Below are 14,448 nucleotides of genomic sequence, written 5' to 3' on the forward strand. Positions count from 1 at the left end.
AAAAATCTTCACGAGTCTTCCCGTGCTTACCTGCCATTAGCGAGTCTTCCCGAGTACCTGCAGTTAGCATTACGAGCCGCTAAGAGAAGTCCCCGAGCTCCGACGTACCCGCTACGTTCATTCTCCGTGCATACGTTACCACGAGTTTGATTTTTTTAAAACTCGGGAGAATTCTTGGAATGAACTCGTATCGTGGGACAGGGCTATTAGTAACGGTGTCAGAGGTTATGGGGTGAAGGCAGGAGAATGGGGTTGGGAGGGAGAGATAGATTGGCGGAGTAGACTTGATGGGCCGAATGGCCTAATTCTCCTCGTACCACTTATGACCTTGTGGTTCAGTTGCCTGGTAACTTGACGTGTGGTGTGGTGTGCTGCCCCCTGCAGGCTGCCACTTGTACGCCATCAACACGCACCACGGCAACGAGCTCCGCATCGTGGTGGCCATCCGCAACAAGCTGCTGCTCATCACCAGGAAAACCATCAACAGGTCCGACAGCTTCCCCATCCTGCCGCCACCCACAGACTCACCCGTTGAAGACTTCCAGTACATCAGGGTAAGCTCTGACCTCGAGCACGGGTGGTGCAAGGGGGTGGCACAAGGAATTGCAGATGCTGGTTGACACCAAAGGCAGTTGCCTGGACCAGAGGGTGTGAGCTCGAGGCAAAGGTTGAACAGGCTGGGACTCTATTCCCTGGAGCGCAGGAGGATGAGGGGGTGATCTTATAGAGGAATAGATCGGGTAGACGCACAGTCTCTTGCCCAGAGTAGGGGAATAGAGGACCAGAGGACATAGGTTCATGGTGAAGGGGAAAAGATTTAATAGGAATCCGAGGGGTAATTTTTTCACACAAAGGGTGGTGGGTGTCTGGAACGAGCTGCCAGAGGAGGTAGTTGAGGCAGGGACTATCCCAACGTTTAAGAAGTAGTCAGACAGGTGCATGGATAGGGCAGGTTTGGAGGGTTATGGACCAAATGCGGGCAGGTGGGCTCAGTGTAGCTGGGATATGTTGGCTGTTATGGGCAAGTTGGGCCGATGGGCCTGTTTATATGCTGTGTCACTCTATGACCCTATGGACACAAAGAGCCTGTTTCCACACTGTATCTCTACATTCAACTCTAAACTAAGAACAATTTGCAGAGCTAAGGGAAAATTAGACTGATGGGTTGATGTTCTAGAAGTCAGTCCAGGGTCGATGGGCTGAATGGCCTTATGAATGGACTCAATGGATATTTTTAAGGCAGAGACAGATAGATTCTTGATTAGTACGGGTGTCAGGGGGTTATGGGGAGAAGGCAGAAGAATGGGGTTGAGAGGGAAAGTGCGATCAGCCATGATTGAATGGCGGTGTAGACTTGATGGGCCAAATGTTGCTCCTATCACTTATGATCTTATGATCTCCAAACTAAACTAAGTCTAACGAAGTTGTCAGTGGATCTAATATTCTGTCACAATGATGGGCGCACACTATGACATCATCAATGGATCTCCTGAAACTAGGGTGACATCATCGCTGCATTCCATGTCTCTGCTTTTGGTCTTTGTCTGCGGTTCCCTGTCCCCACATTAGGACGATCCACGAACGTGCCGCCGTTAATCTGGTTTCCACCCCAAGTTCTTTAGCCGCCCCTCTTTGTCCTCATACTGGGGGAGGGTTAGAGACTGGGGTGGTGGTTCTTTCCCCTTTCCCCCTCTCCGCCCATCCCTGGTAGTCAGCGTGTGGCCCTGGTTCTCTCCGCAGGAGATCTGCCTGTGCGATCCGGCTGCGGTGATGACGCTGGTGGACGGCCCCACCGGGGACAACGACAACCTGATCTGCGTGGCGTACCGCCACCAGTTCGACCTGGTGAACGAGAGCACGGGAGAGACCTACCGCCTGCACCACGTGGACGCCAGCAAGGTGAGCCCCCCGCGGCCCGTGGGATACGGGGGGCCCAGGGCAGAGCGCCAGGACCCCGCGGCCACCACCGGGTAACGATCAGTGCTCGGCCGTCTCAACGCCGGGGCCGGCGGGAAAAATATCTGAAGAAGATAGACACAAAATGCTGTAGCAACTCAACGGGACAGGCAGCGTCTCTGGAGGGAAGGAATGGGGGACGTTTCGGGTCATGGCCCTTCTTCGGGCTGATGTCAGGAGAGAGGGAGACCCTACCGAGATATGGAAGGGTGAGGTGTGAAAATGAGACATCAAAGGGGACTAAGTTCAAGGAAAATGTAGAATAGATCGCTGTTCGCCAGGGGAAGGTGACAATGAAGCAGACAGAGATAAAATACCTGTCTGGACCTAACACAAGATGAAACAGTGGTTCAAGAGTTCAATTGTGAAGAGATATTAAAAATACAGAGTGGCGCGGACAGCATGGTGGCGCAGCAGTAGAGTTGCTGCCTTACAGCGCCAGAGACCCGGGTTCCATCCTGACCACGGGTGCTGTCTGTGCGTAGTTTGTACATTCTCCCCGTGACCTGCGTAGGTTTTCTCCGGGAAGCTCCGCTTTCCTCTCACACTCCAAAGACGTACAGGTTTGTAGGTTAAATGGCTTGATACTAATGTAAATTATACCCTAGTGTGTGTGTGTGTAGGATAGTGTTAGCGTGCGGGGATCGGTGTGGACTCGGTGGGATGAAGGCCCTGTTTCCGTGATGTATCTCTAAACTAAACTGAAACAACTGAGTTATTGGGCTGAGGAACTGATGGTAGAAGTGATGAGGTGCCTGTTCTGCCATTCGCAGATCTTTGACTTCAGCACCGCACTCCTGCACAATCTCTATGTCCCTTGATCTTAATCATCATCATAATCATCATAATCATACTTTATTAGCCAAGTACGTTTAGCAACATACGAGGAATTTCATTTGCCATTGATTCATTCCAATAAATAGCAACGGAACACACAAAATACATTTTAACATGAACATCCACCACAGTGACTCCTCCACATTCCTCACTGTGATGGAAGGTGAAATTAACACTAATGTAAACACCCACTAGGGACAATTTTTATGCATTCAATGTGATCATGGCTGATCATCCCCAATCAGTACCCCGTTCCTGCCTTCTCCCCATATCCCCGGACTCCGCTATTTCTAAGAGCCCTATCTAGCTCTCTCTTGAAAGCATCCAGAAAACCCGCCTCCAATGCCCTCTGAGGCAGAGAATTCCACAGACTCACCACTCTCTGTGAGAAAATGTGTTTCCTCATCTCTGTTCTAAATGGCTCACACCTGATCCTTAAACTGTGACCCCTGGTTCTGGACTCCTCCAACATCGGGAACATGTTTCCTGCCTCTAGCGTGTCCAAGCCCTTAACAATCTTATACGTTTTCTTATACGTAGCCCTACAGCTCCAGTGGCCCAGGTTTGATTCCGACACCAGCCCAAATTCTGAACGTTCCTCTGAGATGCAACTCCTAGGTCTCTGAGCGAGGAAAGCAATGAGGGCCATTTGAGAGGTGGGCCGTTGGGAAGCTACCTGGCGGGGAGCCGTCGAGAATGAAGGGGGGGCCCTAGCCCTGGTGGGGGGCTGCTTGCTGTGGAATTCGCTGCCACAGAAAGTAGTTGAGGCCAGTTCATTGGCTATATTTAAGAGGGAGTTAGATGTGGCCCTTGGGGCTAAAGGGATCAAGGGGTATGGAGAGAAGGCAGGTACAAGATACTGAGTTGGATGATCAGCCATGATCATATTGAATGGCAGTGCAGGCTCGAAGGGCCGAATGGCCTACTCCTGCACCTATTTTCTATGTTTCTATGTCTATGTTTCTATTACCCCACATGCACTAGGGACGATTTACACTTGCATCAAGCCAATTAACCTGCAAACCTGTACGTCTTTGAAGTGCGGGAGGAAAATGAGGAACTCGGAGAAAACCCACGCAGGTCACGGGGAGAACGTACAAACTCCGTACAGACAGCACCCGTAGTTGGGATCGAACCCGAGTCTCTGGCGCTGTAAGGCAGCAACTCTACTGCTGCGTCACCCGTGGTTAGTAGCGTGGGCTGTGGTAGAGGTGGTGAGCACCATCTACAGGTGATCTCTCAGACCCCGGATGTTCTGGGTGGATTACTGTATCTACTGCACACCAGGGTGCGAGCCTCAGCCTGTGGTCACCACCCTGGTACAGGTGAATGCAACTCATTTATCTGTGCTGCCTCATTCCAATGGATCCGTGGAGAGTTGCGCAGCACCAGCTATTCATCAACCAAAGCGCCAAATGTCTCCTGCCTTCCCCGAAGAATTCTTTACACGTTCTCCTCATAACCTCATAACGCAGTGATTTACGACATTACTACCTCCATCATAGGTATTTTAAGTGCTAAAATCTAACCATTTAGACATTGCCATCCCTTAGAAAGGCCCTCGGAATTTGTATTTTCCTGAGCAATTTCAATTTTTTATTTTGAACCTAGAACAGTACAACACAAGAACAGGCCCTTCAGCCCACAATTAGGGTCGGCGCGGTGGCGCAGTGGTAGAGTCGCTTGCCTTACAGCGTTGGAGACCCTGGTTCGATCCCGACTACGGGTGCTGTCTGTACGGAGTGTGTACGTTCTCCCCGTGACAGCGTGGGTTTTCTCTGGGACTCCGGTTTCCTCCCACACTCCAAAGACGTGCAGTTTTGTAGGTTAATTAGCTTTGGCAAAATTGTAAATTGTCCCTAGTGTGTGTAGGATAGTGTTAGTGTGCAGGGTAATCGCTGGTCAGCATGGACTCGGTGGGCCGAAGGGCACTGTATCTCTAAACTAAACTAAAGATTCCCTGCCTATCCATGTGCAATTCCACATCCAGTCATTTGTCTCAAGTCTAATGTCTGCTCCGAACATGGTGCAAGATTAAACAAATCTCTGCCTCCACACCATCCATATCCCTCCATTCTCTGTATAGCCATGTGCCTATCTAAACGTCTCTTAAATGCTACATTTGTATTTCTCAAACTGTAATATCAAATTTGTTATCTAAAGTTCTAACTCCAGGCAACAGAATCCTTATCCACAGCAACCAAAGTGTCCCTCAGCTATGCACCATTGAAAGCACACTGTCGGGTCACATCACAGCTTGGTTTGGGAACAGCACTGCCCAAGACCAGAAGAAATTGCACAGAGTTGTGGATGTATCCCAGTCCGACACACAGACCAGACTCCCCACCATCGACTTGTAGAAATATAGAAAATAGATGCAGGAGGAGGCTATTCGGCCCTTCGAGCCAGAACGGCCATTCATTGTGATCATGGCTGATCGTCCCCAATCAATAACCCGTGCCTGCCTTCTCCCCATATCCCATTGATTCCACTAGCCCCAAGTGTAGACTCCATCTACACTTCACGCTGCCTTGGAAAAGCAGCCAAAATAATCCCCGGTCATTCCTTCTCCCGACTCCCGTCCGGCAGAAGATACAGAAGCTTGAAAGCGCGCACCACCCGACTCAGGAACAGCTGCTTCCCCTCTGTTATCAGCCTTCTGAATGGTCCTTTCATGAGCTCGGGTACTGTCCGATTCACCTCTACCCCATTGGACTTTGTCTATGGAACTGGTGCTACAATGCTGAGAACTATATTCTACACTCTGTATCTTCCCCTTTGCTCTACCTATTGTACTTGAGTTGGACTCGATTGTATTTATGTACAGCACTATGTGACATGTTCAGCAGCCAGCGATGGTTTAACCCATTAACTTTTTGAACATCGAACAGTACAGCACAAGAACAGGCCCTTCGGCCCACCATCTCTGTGCCAAACATGATGCCAAGACCAACTCTTATCTGCCTGCACAGCACAGAATCCATATCCCTCCATTCCCTACAAATGGCACAATCGTATCTGCTCCCACCACACATCCTTTTAGTTTAGTTGCAGGATTGTAGGTTAATTAGCATCTGTAAATTGGAGTGTGGGAGGAAACTGGAGCACCCGGAGAAAACCCACGCTGGTCATGGGGAGAGTGTACAAACTCCAGACAGACAGCACCCGTAGTCAGGATCAAACAATAGACAACAGGTACTGGAGTAGGCCATTCGGCCCTTCAAGCCAGCACTGCCATTCAATGTGATCATGGCTGATCATCCCCAATCAGTACCCCATTCCTGCCTTCTCCTCATCTCCCCTGACTCCGCTATCTTTAAGAGCCCTATCCAGCTCGCTCTTGAAAGTATCCGGAGAACCAGCCTCCACCGCCCTCTGAGGCAGAGAATTCCACAGACTCACCACTCACTGTGAGAAAAAGTGTTATCTCGTCTCCGTTCTAAATGGCTTGCCCCTTATTCTTAAACTGTGGCCCCTGGTTCTGGACTCCCCCAATATCGGCAACATGTTTCCTGCCTCTGGCGTGTCCAAACCCTTAATAATCTTATATGTTTCAATAGCTGCTCCATTCTCTCAGCAAATGACAGTCCCGCCATCCCGGGAATTAACTTTGTGAACCTACGCTGCAAACCTCGGTGTCCGGTGCTGTGAGGCATCAACTCTACCGCTGCATCACCCAGTGCCACTGTGCTCCTCCATTAACCCGTTTAACCAACTGCCCTGACTGGAGCTAGAACTCTAAGTGGCGAACCACAATCCCAAATAGGTTTCATAGGCAGACCGCTGGGGATTTTCAGCCATCACAGTGATACCAGATCTTGTGACTGTCCTGGCTACTGGGAGTCTGCTGTCTTTCCATCAACACATAGGAAGCCATTCGGCCCATCCAGTCTATGCTGGGCTCCCACTCCCCTGTTACTTTCTCTGCACCATCTGTTGCTCACATTCCCATCAAGTTTAGAGTATTAGTTTATTATTATGCCGTGAGAAGCTTTCCTGTTGCATGCTGTCCAGTCAGCGGAAAGACTATACGTGATTACAATCAAGCCACCCACAGTGTACAGATACAGGATAAAAGGTATTACATTTAGTGCAAGGTAAAGTCCAGTAAAGTCCAATTAAAGATAGTCCCAGGGTCTCCTTTGAGGTAGATGGGAGGTCAGGAGAACTGTCTAATTGGTGAGAGGATGGTTCAGTTGCCTGATAACAGCTGGGAATAAATGGTGCCCTGAACCTGGAGGTGTGTGTTTTCAAACTTTTGTACCTCTTGCCTGAAGGGAGAGGGGAGAAGAGGGGTGAGAGTGGTCCTTGATTATGCTGGTGGCCTTGCCGAGGCAGCTTGAAGTGTAGATGGAGTCAATGGAAGGGAGGTTTGTTTGTGTGTCAACTTCCCCTAGATTCCACCTCTGGAGGAGCCCTTTACAGATGGCAATTATCCTACCTCCACAATCTTCGGGATGTGGGAGAAAACCCGCATGGTTACAGTGAGAACATACACACTAATAGTTGGCACCAGAGGTTGGTATTGAACCCTGACCCGATGAGGCAGCATCTGCTCAAGCTGCACCCATCGTGCACTGCAATAGTCAATAGTCAATAGTCAATAGTCTATTTAATTGTCATTTGGACCCCTGGAGGTCCAAATGAAATGCCGTTTCTGCAGCCATACATTACACACAAATAGACCCCAGACACAACATAATTACATTTTACATAAACATCCATCACATAGCTGTGATGGAAGGCCAAAAAAACGTATTTCTCCACTGCACTCTCCCCCCCCCCCCGATGTCATAGTCAAAGTCAAAGCCCCTGGCTGGCGATGGCGATTGTCCCGCGGCCATTAAAGCCACGCCGGGTGGTGCGAGGTCGCACACCGGGTCTTGGTGTTAAAGCCCCCGGTGTGGGCTCGCAGAGTCCCGCGGCCATTCCAAGCCGCGCGGGGCAGTGGTGTTAGGAGCTCTTCGACCCCACAACTCGGGCGGGAGAAGTCGCCGTTGCAGGAGCCCCGAAAAGCGGTCTCCCTCCAGGGATCCGCGGGCTCCCGGTGCCGCCGTCCGCAGACCCGCAGTAGCAGCCTCCGCATCAGCAGCAGCAGCGGCAGCGGCAGCAGCAGCAGCGCTCCGCCACTGCTCCACCCGCTCTGGACTCGGCCAGCTCCGCGACGGCGACGGTGAGTCGTAGCACCAGAGTCCCCGGCTTCTTCCTGTTGGAGGCCGCTCCTCGTTGCGGCCCCAACGACAACTGAGACCCGACGAGAAAAGGTCGGGTCTCCAGTGCAGGGAGAGATTCAAAAGTTTTCCCCCCCACCCCCCCCCCACACACCCCCCAACATAAAATAACAAAAACTACATAAAAACACAGACAAAAAATAATAAAAACGCGGACAGGCTGCAGAGGCCGCTGCTGACCAGAGTCGCGCCGCCTACCTGATGTGTTTCATCTTTCTGTTTGTCTTGTTGATTGTGTGCCAGGCTTGGCTTATTATTGTTGCTGATGCTACGTACAGTGAAGATGAGGTCAATCACACCGTCCACAAGTACAGCAGGTCGTGCAAAAGAGAACATGAACAGAGGACAGAATGTTGTGTCGAAGCCACAGGGAAAGTGCAGGAACAAAATAGTGCAAGTGGTGCAAGAAGGTAGATTGGAAGATCAGAAATTCACCCTTAACTCATGAGAGGTCCCTTCAAGTGTTTGGAGATACAGCAGGGAAACAGCCCGTTGGCTCAAGTCCACACCGACCATCACACGAGTTCTATGTTGTTCCACTTTCTCATCCACTCCTTACACACTCGGGGCGATTTACTGAGGGCCAGTTAACCTACAAAACCCGCACTTCTTAGTGGTACAGGAGGAAACCCTCACAGTCATAGAGGGAGCATGCAGACTTGCAACAGACAGCAGCCGAGGTCAGGATCGAACCCGGGTCTCTGGCGCTGTGAGGTAGTGGTTCTACCCGCTGCATCAGGGACTCACAACAGTGGTGAAGAAGCTGTTCTCAAAACTGGTGAAGGGATCAGATATACTGGTTACAAGGAACTGCAGATGCTTGGTCATAAAACCAGTCTGAAGAAGGGTCCCGACCCGAAACGTCACCTATTCCTTCTCTCCAGAAATGCTGCCGGACCCGCTGAGTTACTCCAGCATTTTGTGTCCGTCATTGGCATCAGATGACGCAGTTTGCAGGCATTCTAATGATTCCTCAAATTTAATTTAATGCATTTAATTATAGTGGAACTGATAAATGCTCAGCAAGCCTGCGGTGTCTGAGGAAGGAGATAACCTTTCAGGCTAACAACCTTTTATCAGGACTGGAGGGGGGAAAAAATCACGATAAAGTTTTTTTTAGATGCAGAGTAACAGGCAGTGGGGAGGAAGAATCTGAAGGTGGTAGAGGTTGAGTAAGGGGTACTGAATAAAGAGGTGAAGATACGTGAGCATAGAAGGTGATGCATAATTGAATAAGTTGCATGGTTGAATAAGTTAGGTCTTTATTCTCTGGAGCGCAGAAGGTTAAGGGGGGGACTTGATAGAGGTCTTTAAAATGATGAGAGGGATAGACAGAGTTGATGTGGACAAGCTTTTCCCTTTGAGAATAGGGAAGATTCAAACAAGAGGACATGACTTCAGAATTAAGGGGCAGAAGTTTAGGGGTAACATGAGGGGGGACTTCTTTACTCAGAGAGTGGTGGCGGTGTGGAATGAGCTTCCAGTGGAAGTGGTGGAGGCAGGTTCATTGGTATCATTTTAAAATAAATTGGATAGGCATATGGATGAGAAGGGAATGGAGGGTTATGGTATGAGTGCAGGCAGGTGGGACTAAGGGAATTTTTTTTTTTAAATAAATAAATAAATTGTTCGGCACGGACTTGTAGGGCCGAGATGGCCTGTTTCCGTGCTGTAATTGTTATATGGTTATAATTAAACAAAACTTTGAGGGCGGCACAGTGGCACAGAGGTAGAGTTGCTGCCTTACAGCACCAGAGACCCAGGTTCGATCCTGACTACGGGTGCTGTCTGTACAGAGTTTGTACGTTCTCCCTGTGGCCACGCGCATCTTCTCTGGGCGCTCCGGTTTCCTCCCACACTCCAAAGGCGTACAAGTTTGTAAGTCTGTGTAAAGAAGGGTTTCGACCCAAAACTTCACCTATTCCTTTTGCTCCAGAGATGCTGTCTGACCCGCTGAGTTACTCCAGCGTTTTGTGCCTCACTTTGGTGCAGACCAGCATCTGCAGTTCCCTCCTGCACACGGGTTTGTAGGTTGATTGGCTTCAGTAAAACCAAAATTGTAAATTGGCCCGAGTCTGTGTTCATGTACAGGGGTCACTGGTCAGCATGGACTCGATGGGCCAAAGTGCCTGTTTCTCTAAAGTTTCTCTAAAGGAAAAAAATTGAAGTGGCAATATCAGAATCTTTATCTGAAATTGTTAAACCTAATCTTGAGTCGAGAATCTTGAGCCCAGTTGAAATCTGTACTGTTCAAAACCAATTTCTATACTGAATGCATTTTGTGTAATTTTCTACATTTGATGTATTGCCCATGTGTTAATATTCATTAATGCCACATCTAATCAGCATGAGTGAAAGATTCTAACAATGATAGACACAAAATGCTGGAGGAACTCAGTGGGACAGCCAGCATCTCTGGAGAGAAGGAAAGGGCGATGTTTCGGGCCGAGACCCTTCTTCAGACTGCCGTCAGGGGAGAGGGAGATACATAGATAAGGAAGTGCAAGGTGTGAAAAGAGGACAAAGGGGATGTGGTTTAAGGAAAGAATAGATCATTGTTAGCTGGGGGCAGGTATCAACAAAACTGTGATAAAATGTAGTCAGAGACAGTCCGACTGGTGGGAGAACTGGGACTGTGGAGGGGATGGAAAGAGAGGGAAAGCAAGGGCTACTTGAAGTTAGAGAAGTCAATGTTCATGCTGCTTGGATGTAAGCTGCCCAAGCGAAATATGAGGTGCTGTTCCTCCAATTTGCACCAGGCCTCACTCTGACAATGGAGGAGGCCCAGGACAGAGAGGTCAATGTGGGAATTGGACGGGGGGGGGGGTTGTAACCTTTGTTTAAACATCTGCACCTGTGACCACTGTATAGCTATACGGTTCTCAGTCACTGGCTTTGGTTGATTGACACTGTTGAAGTTAATGATCTCGTGAGCCACTATTGGTAACGCGATCCTGGATACCAGTTCACTGCCAAGATGTGGCAGTGGAATTAAACACAGCAAATCCTCAACAGGTCAGACAGCATCTGTGGAGAATGAAACAGGGTTAATGTTACAGGTCGGTACTTTTCAGTCAGAACTGAAAACAAAATTAGAAATGAAGGGAAAATGTTTAATATGAGCCAGAGATTAGTTTAGTTTAGAGATACAGCGCGGAAATAGACCCTTTGTCCCACCAACGTGCCGACCTTCGATCCCCGTACACTAACACTATCCTGTACACACCAGGAACAATATAAAGTTTTACCAAGCCAATTAGCCTACAAACCTGTACGTCTTTTTCAATGACCTCCTCCAGCAGCTCGTTCCATACAACTACCATCCTCTGCGTGAAAATGCTACTGAATTGAATCCTTTCTCTTGAATCCCTCCTCTTCTCCCCCGGCGCTGAGGCGATACCTCACTGGGCGATGGTAAGTCAGTCCCGCGGTTCAAGCTCCGCGGCCCGGGGGTGGTCGAAGCTGCCGCCCTCCAGTCCAGCGGATGCAGTTGTTGCCACGGGAGCTCCGGAAAACAGGCATCAACCTGTGACCCGCGAGCTCCTGACGATGTAATCCACTGGCCCGCGTCCGAGCCCCGGATTCAGGCCGCTGCCGCCAAAACGCCGTCGCAGCCGCCGGAGCACCGTCTCCGCCCCGCACCGGGCCGCCCACACGGGAGTGTCTCAGCCCCGCACCGGGCCGCCCACACGGGAGTGTCTCAGCCCCGCACCGGGCCGCCCACACGGGAGCGCCTTCCAGCTGGGAGCCGGGCCGCCCACACGGGAGCTACTTCCAGCCGGGAGCCGGGCCGCCCACACGGGAGTGTCTCAGCCCCGCGCCGTCCACCCCCACCGGAGCGCCGAGTCGAGCCGCTGCCCGAACACCGCCGCAGCTCGAAGACAGCCAGCCTCGCGTTGGTAAGTCCTGGCTGGCTCTACCTTCGGATCCTCGAGGTCAGTCGCAGGTTGGAGGCTGCCAGCTCCGCCATTAGGCCTCAGCTCAGACGGGGGAAGAGAAGGGGGATACGACAAGAAAGTCGCATTCCCCCAAAGGGAGAGATAGAAAGCCCTGTTTCACCCCCCCCCCCAAACATAACACAACCTAATAACCAAAAGTTTAACTAAACGACAAAAAAAACAACACAAAAAAGTTAAAACAAACAGACTGCAGGTGAGCCGCAGCCGTTTCACAGAGCCGCCACTTCCGAAACAATGCACACAGATAGTGGTAAATGAGGCACATCGTATGCTTGCCTTCATTAGTTGCCGTCATCGGCCGAGTATAAGAGTCAGGACGTTATGCCACAGTATTATAACATTTTGGCTAGGCCGCATTTGGGGTGTCGAGTACAGTTCTGCCCACCCCATTACAGGAAGGGTGTGCAGGCTTTGGAGAGGGTGCAGAAGAAGTTTTACCAGAATCAGGATACGAGCTATCAGCAAAGGTTAGACCGACATGGATTGTTTTCTCTGCAACGTTGGAAATTGTGTGGAGTGCTGATAAAAGTATATAAAACAATGTCATAGATAGGGCAGACAGTCAGAACTATTTTCCCAGGATAGAAATGTCTGACGGGCAAAACTTTAGTGCGAGAGGGGCAAAGTTCAAAGTTTGTCATTTTTATACGGAAAGTGTTTGGGGCCTGGAATACACTGTTGGTGGTGGTGGAGGCAGATATGATAGTGGCATTTAAGAGACTTGTAGATAGGCACATGGATATGCAGAGAATGGAGCGATATGGATCATGTTCAGACAGAGGTGATTGGTTCAACTTGTGTTAAACTAAATTTTTGATGTCATCTTCAAACTTAGTAACTAACTCGTCCACATCTAATATTCGGTACAGATGTCATGGGCTGAAGGGCCTGTTCCTATGCTGCACTGTCTTATGTTCTATGGAAATGGGTGGTTTTCTGAAACTGTTGAAGTCAATGCAGAAGGGTCCTGACCCAAAACATCACCCATCCTTTGTCACCAGGAATGCTGCCTGACCCACTGAGTTAAGGGCCTGTCCCACTTGGGCGTCATTTGCGCATGACGCGTAAATGATGTCGCGTAAATTACGCGCAAATAACGCCCAAGTGGGGCAGACCCTTTCACGACAAGACCTTGCCTTACTTGGCTGAGTTCCTCCAGCACTTTGTGTCTATCTTCGAAGCCAATGCTACGATCTGAGGGCAGTGACACGTGTTTGCTGTTGAACCGTTCTAATTTCCCGATGGAAAGGCCTCGAGCCGAAACGCTAACAGTTTTCGCCACAGATGCTGACTGCCGCACCGAGTCTTCTCAGGATTTTATTTCAGATTCCCCCGCATCTGCGGTATTTTGCTTGTCGATTACTGTGGAGGGAACGCCTTGGAGATGGTGAAGCCGCCCTTCCGTGTTTAGAAGTTAAGGCTGTCCATACCTCTTGCCGACATTATGCACTACTCATACCCATTATCATTGCAGGTTACTTTTGTTGCAGCTATTGATGTGTATGAAGATGGTGAAGCTGGACTCCTACTCTGTTATAACTGTAAGTCAAAGCATTTCACACACTTGCTTACGTTAATCGGAAATTATTACTTTTATATTCTGGCTTATTGTTGCAAGGGAATATCTTCTCTTCAGTTTTCTGTCATTGCAGAGTGCATGAGTATGTTTTGGTTTATTATTGTCGTGTGTACTGAGGTACAATGAAAGGCTTTGTTTTTGCATGGCCAAACTGATCAGATAACACTATACATAAATACAATCACGTCAAACTCAAGTACAATAGGTAGAGCAAAGGGGGAGATACAGAGTGCAGAATATAGTTCTCAGCATTGTAGTGCATATAACCATAGACTGAGGCCAATGTCCGCAATGGGGTAGAGGTGCATCGGACAGTACCCATGCTTATTGAAGGACCGTTCAGAAGCCCGATAACAGAGGGGAAGAAGCTGTTCCTGAGTCTGGTGGTGCGCGCTTTCAAGCTTCTGCACCTTCTGCCTGTCGGGAGCAGGGAGAAGAAGGAATGACCAGGGGTGGGACAAGTCTTTGATTGTCTGGGCAGTGGGACCGGAACGATAAACATTTCAATAATTTCACCACTTCCATTGGCTTTGCATTCCCTCTGCCTTTGCAAACTTTATATGACAGCAATTAATAAATTAAATTGATAAGTTCATCTTTATATGGCAGAGGAGCAGAATTAGGCCATTCGGCCCATCGTCTACTCTGCCATTCAATCATGGCTGATCTACCTCTCAACCCCATTCTCCTGCCTTCTTCCCAGAATCCCAGACACCCATACTAATCAAGAATCTATCAATCTCTACCTTAAAAATATCCATTGACCGCCTCCACAGCCATCTGTGGCAATGAATTCCACAGATTCACCACCCTCTGATTCCTCCTCATCTCCTTCTTAAAGGCCCATCCTGTTATTCTGAGGCTGTGTCCTCTGGTCCTAGACTCT

The 14,448-nt window shown here is 49.5% G+C and overlaps 1 protein-coding gene across 1 annotated transcript in view; it reads left to right on the forward strand.

Annotated features, from left to right (window-relative positions):
- Window positions 1-14,448, forward strand: part of garnl3 (GTPase activating Rap/RanGAP domain like 3) — a 266,990-nt gene that overhangs the window by 239,976 nt on the left and 12,566 nt on the right. The window contains exons 21-23 of the mRNA XM_055659725.1: window positions 385-554; window positions 1,741-1,899; window positions 13,458-13,524. Of these exons, the coding sequence (XP_055515700.1) occupies window positions 385-554; window positions 1,741-1,899; window positions 13,458-13,524 (396 nt within the window). The remainder of the gene's footprint in view (window positions 1-384; window positions 555-1,740; window positions 1,900-13,457; window positions 13,525-14,448) is intronic.

This window comes from Leucoraja erinacea, chromosome 31, assembly GCF_028641065.1.
Source record: "Leucoraja erinacea ecotype New England chromosome 31, Leri_hhj_1, whole genome shotgun sequence".
Taxonomy (NCBI): domain Eukaryota; kingdom Metazoa; phylum Chordata; class Chondrichthyes; order Rajiformes; family Rajidae; genus Leucoraja; species Leucoraja erinaceus.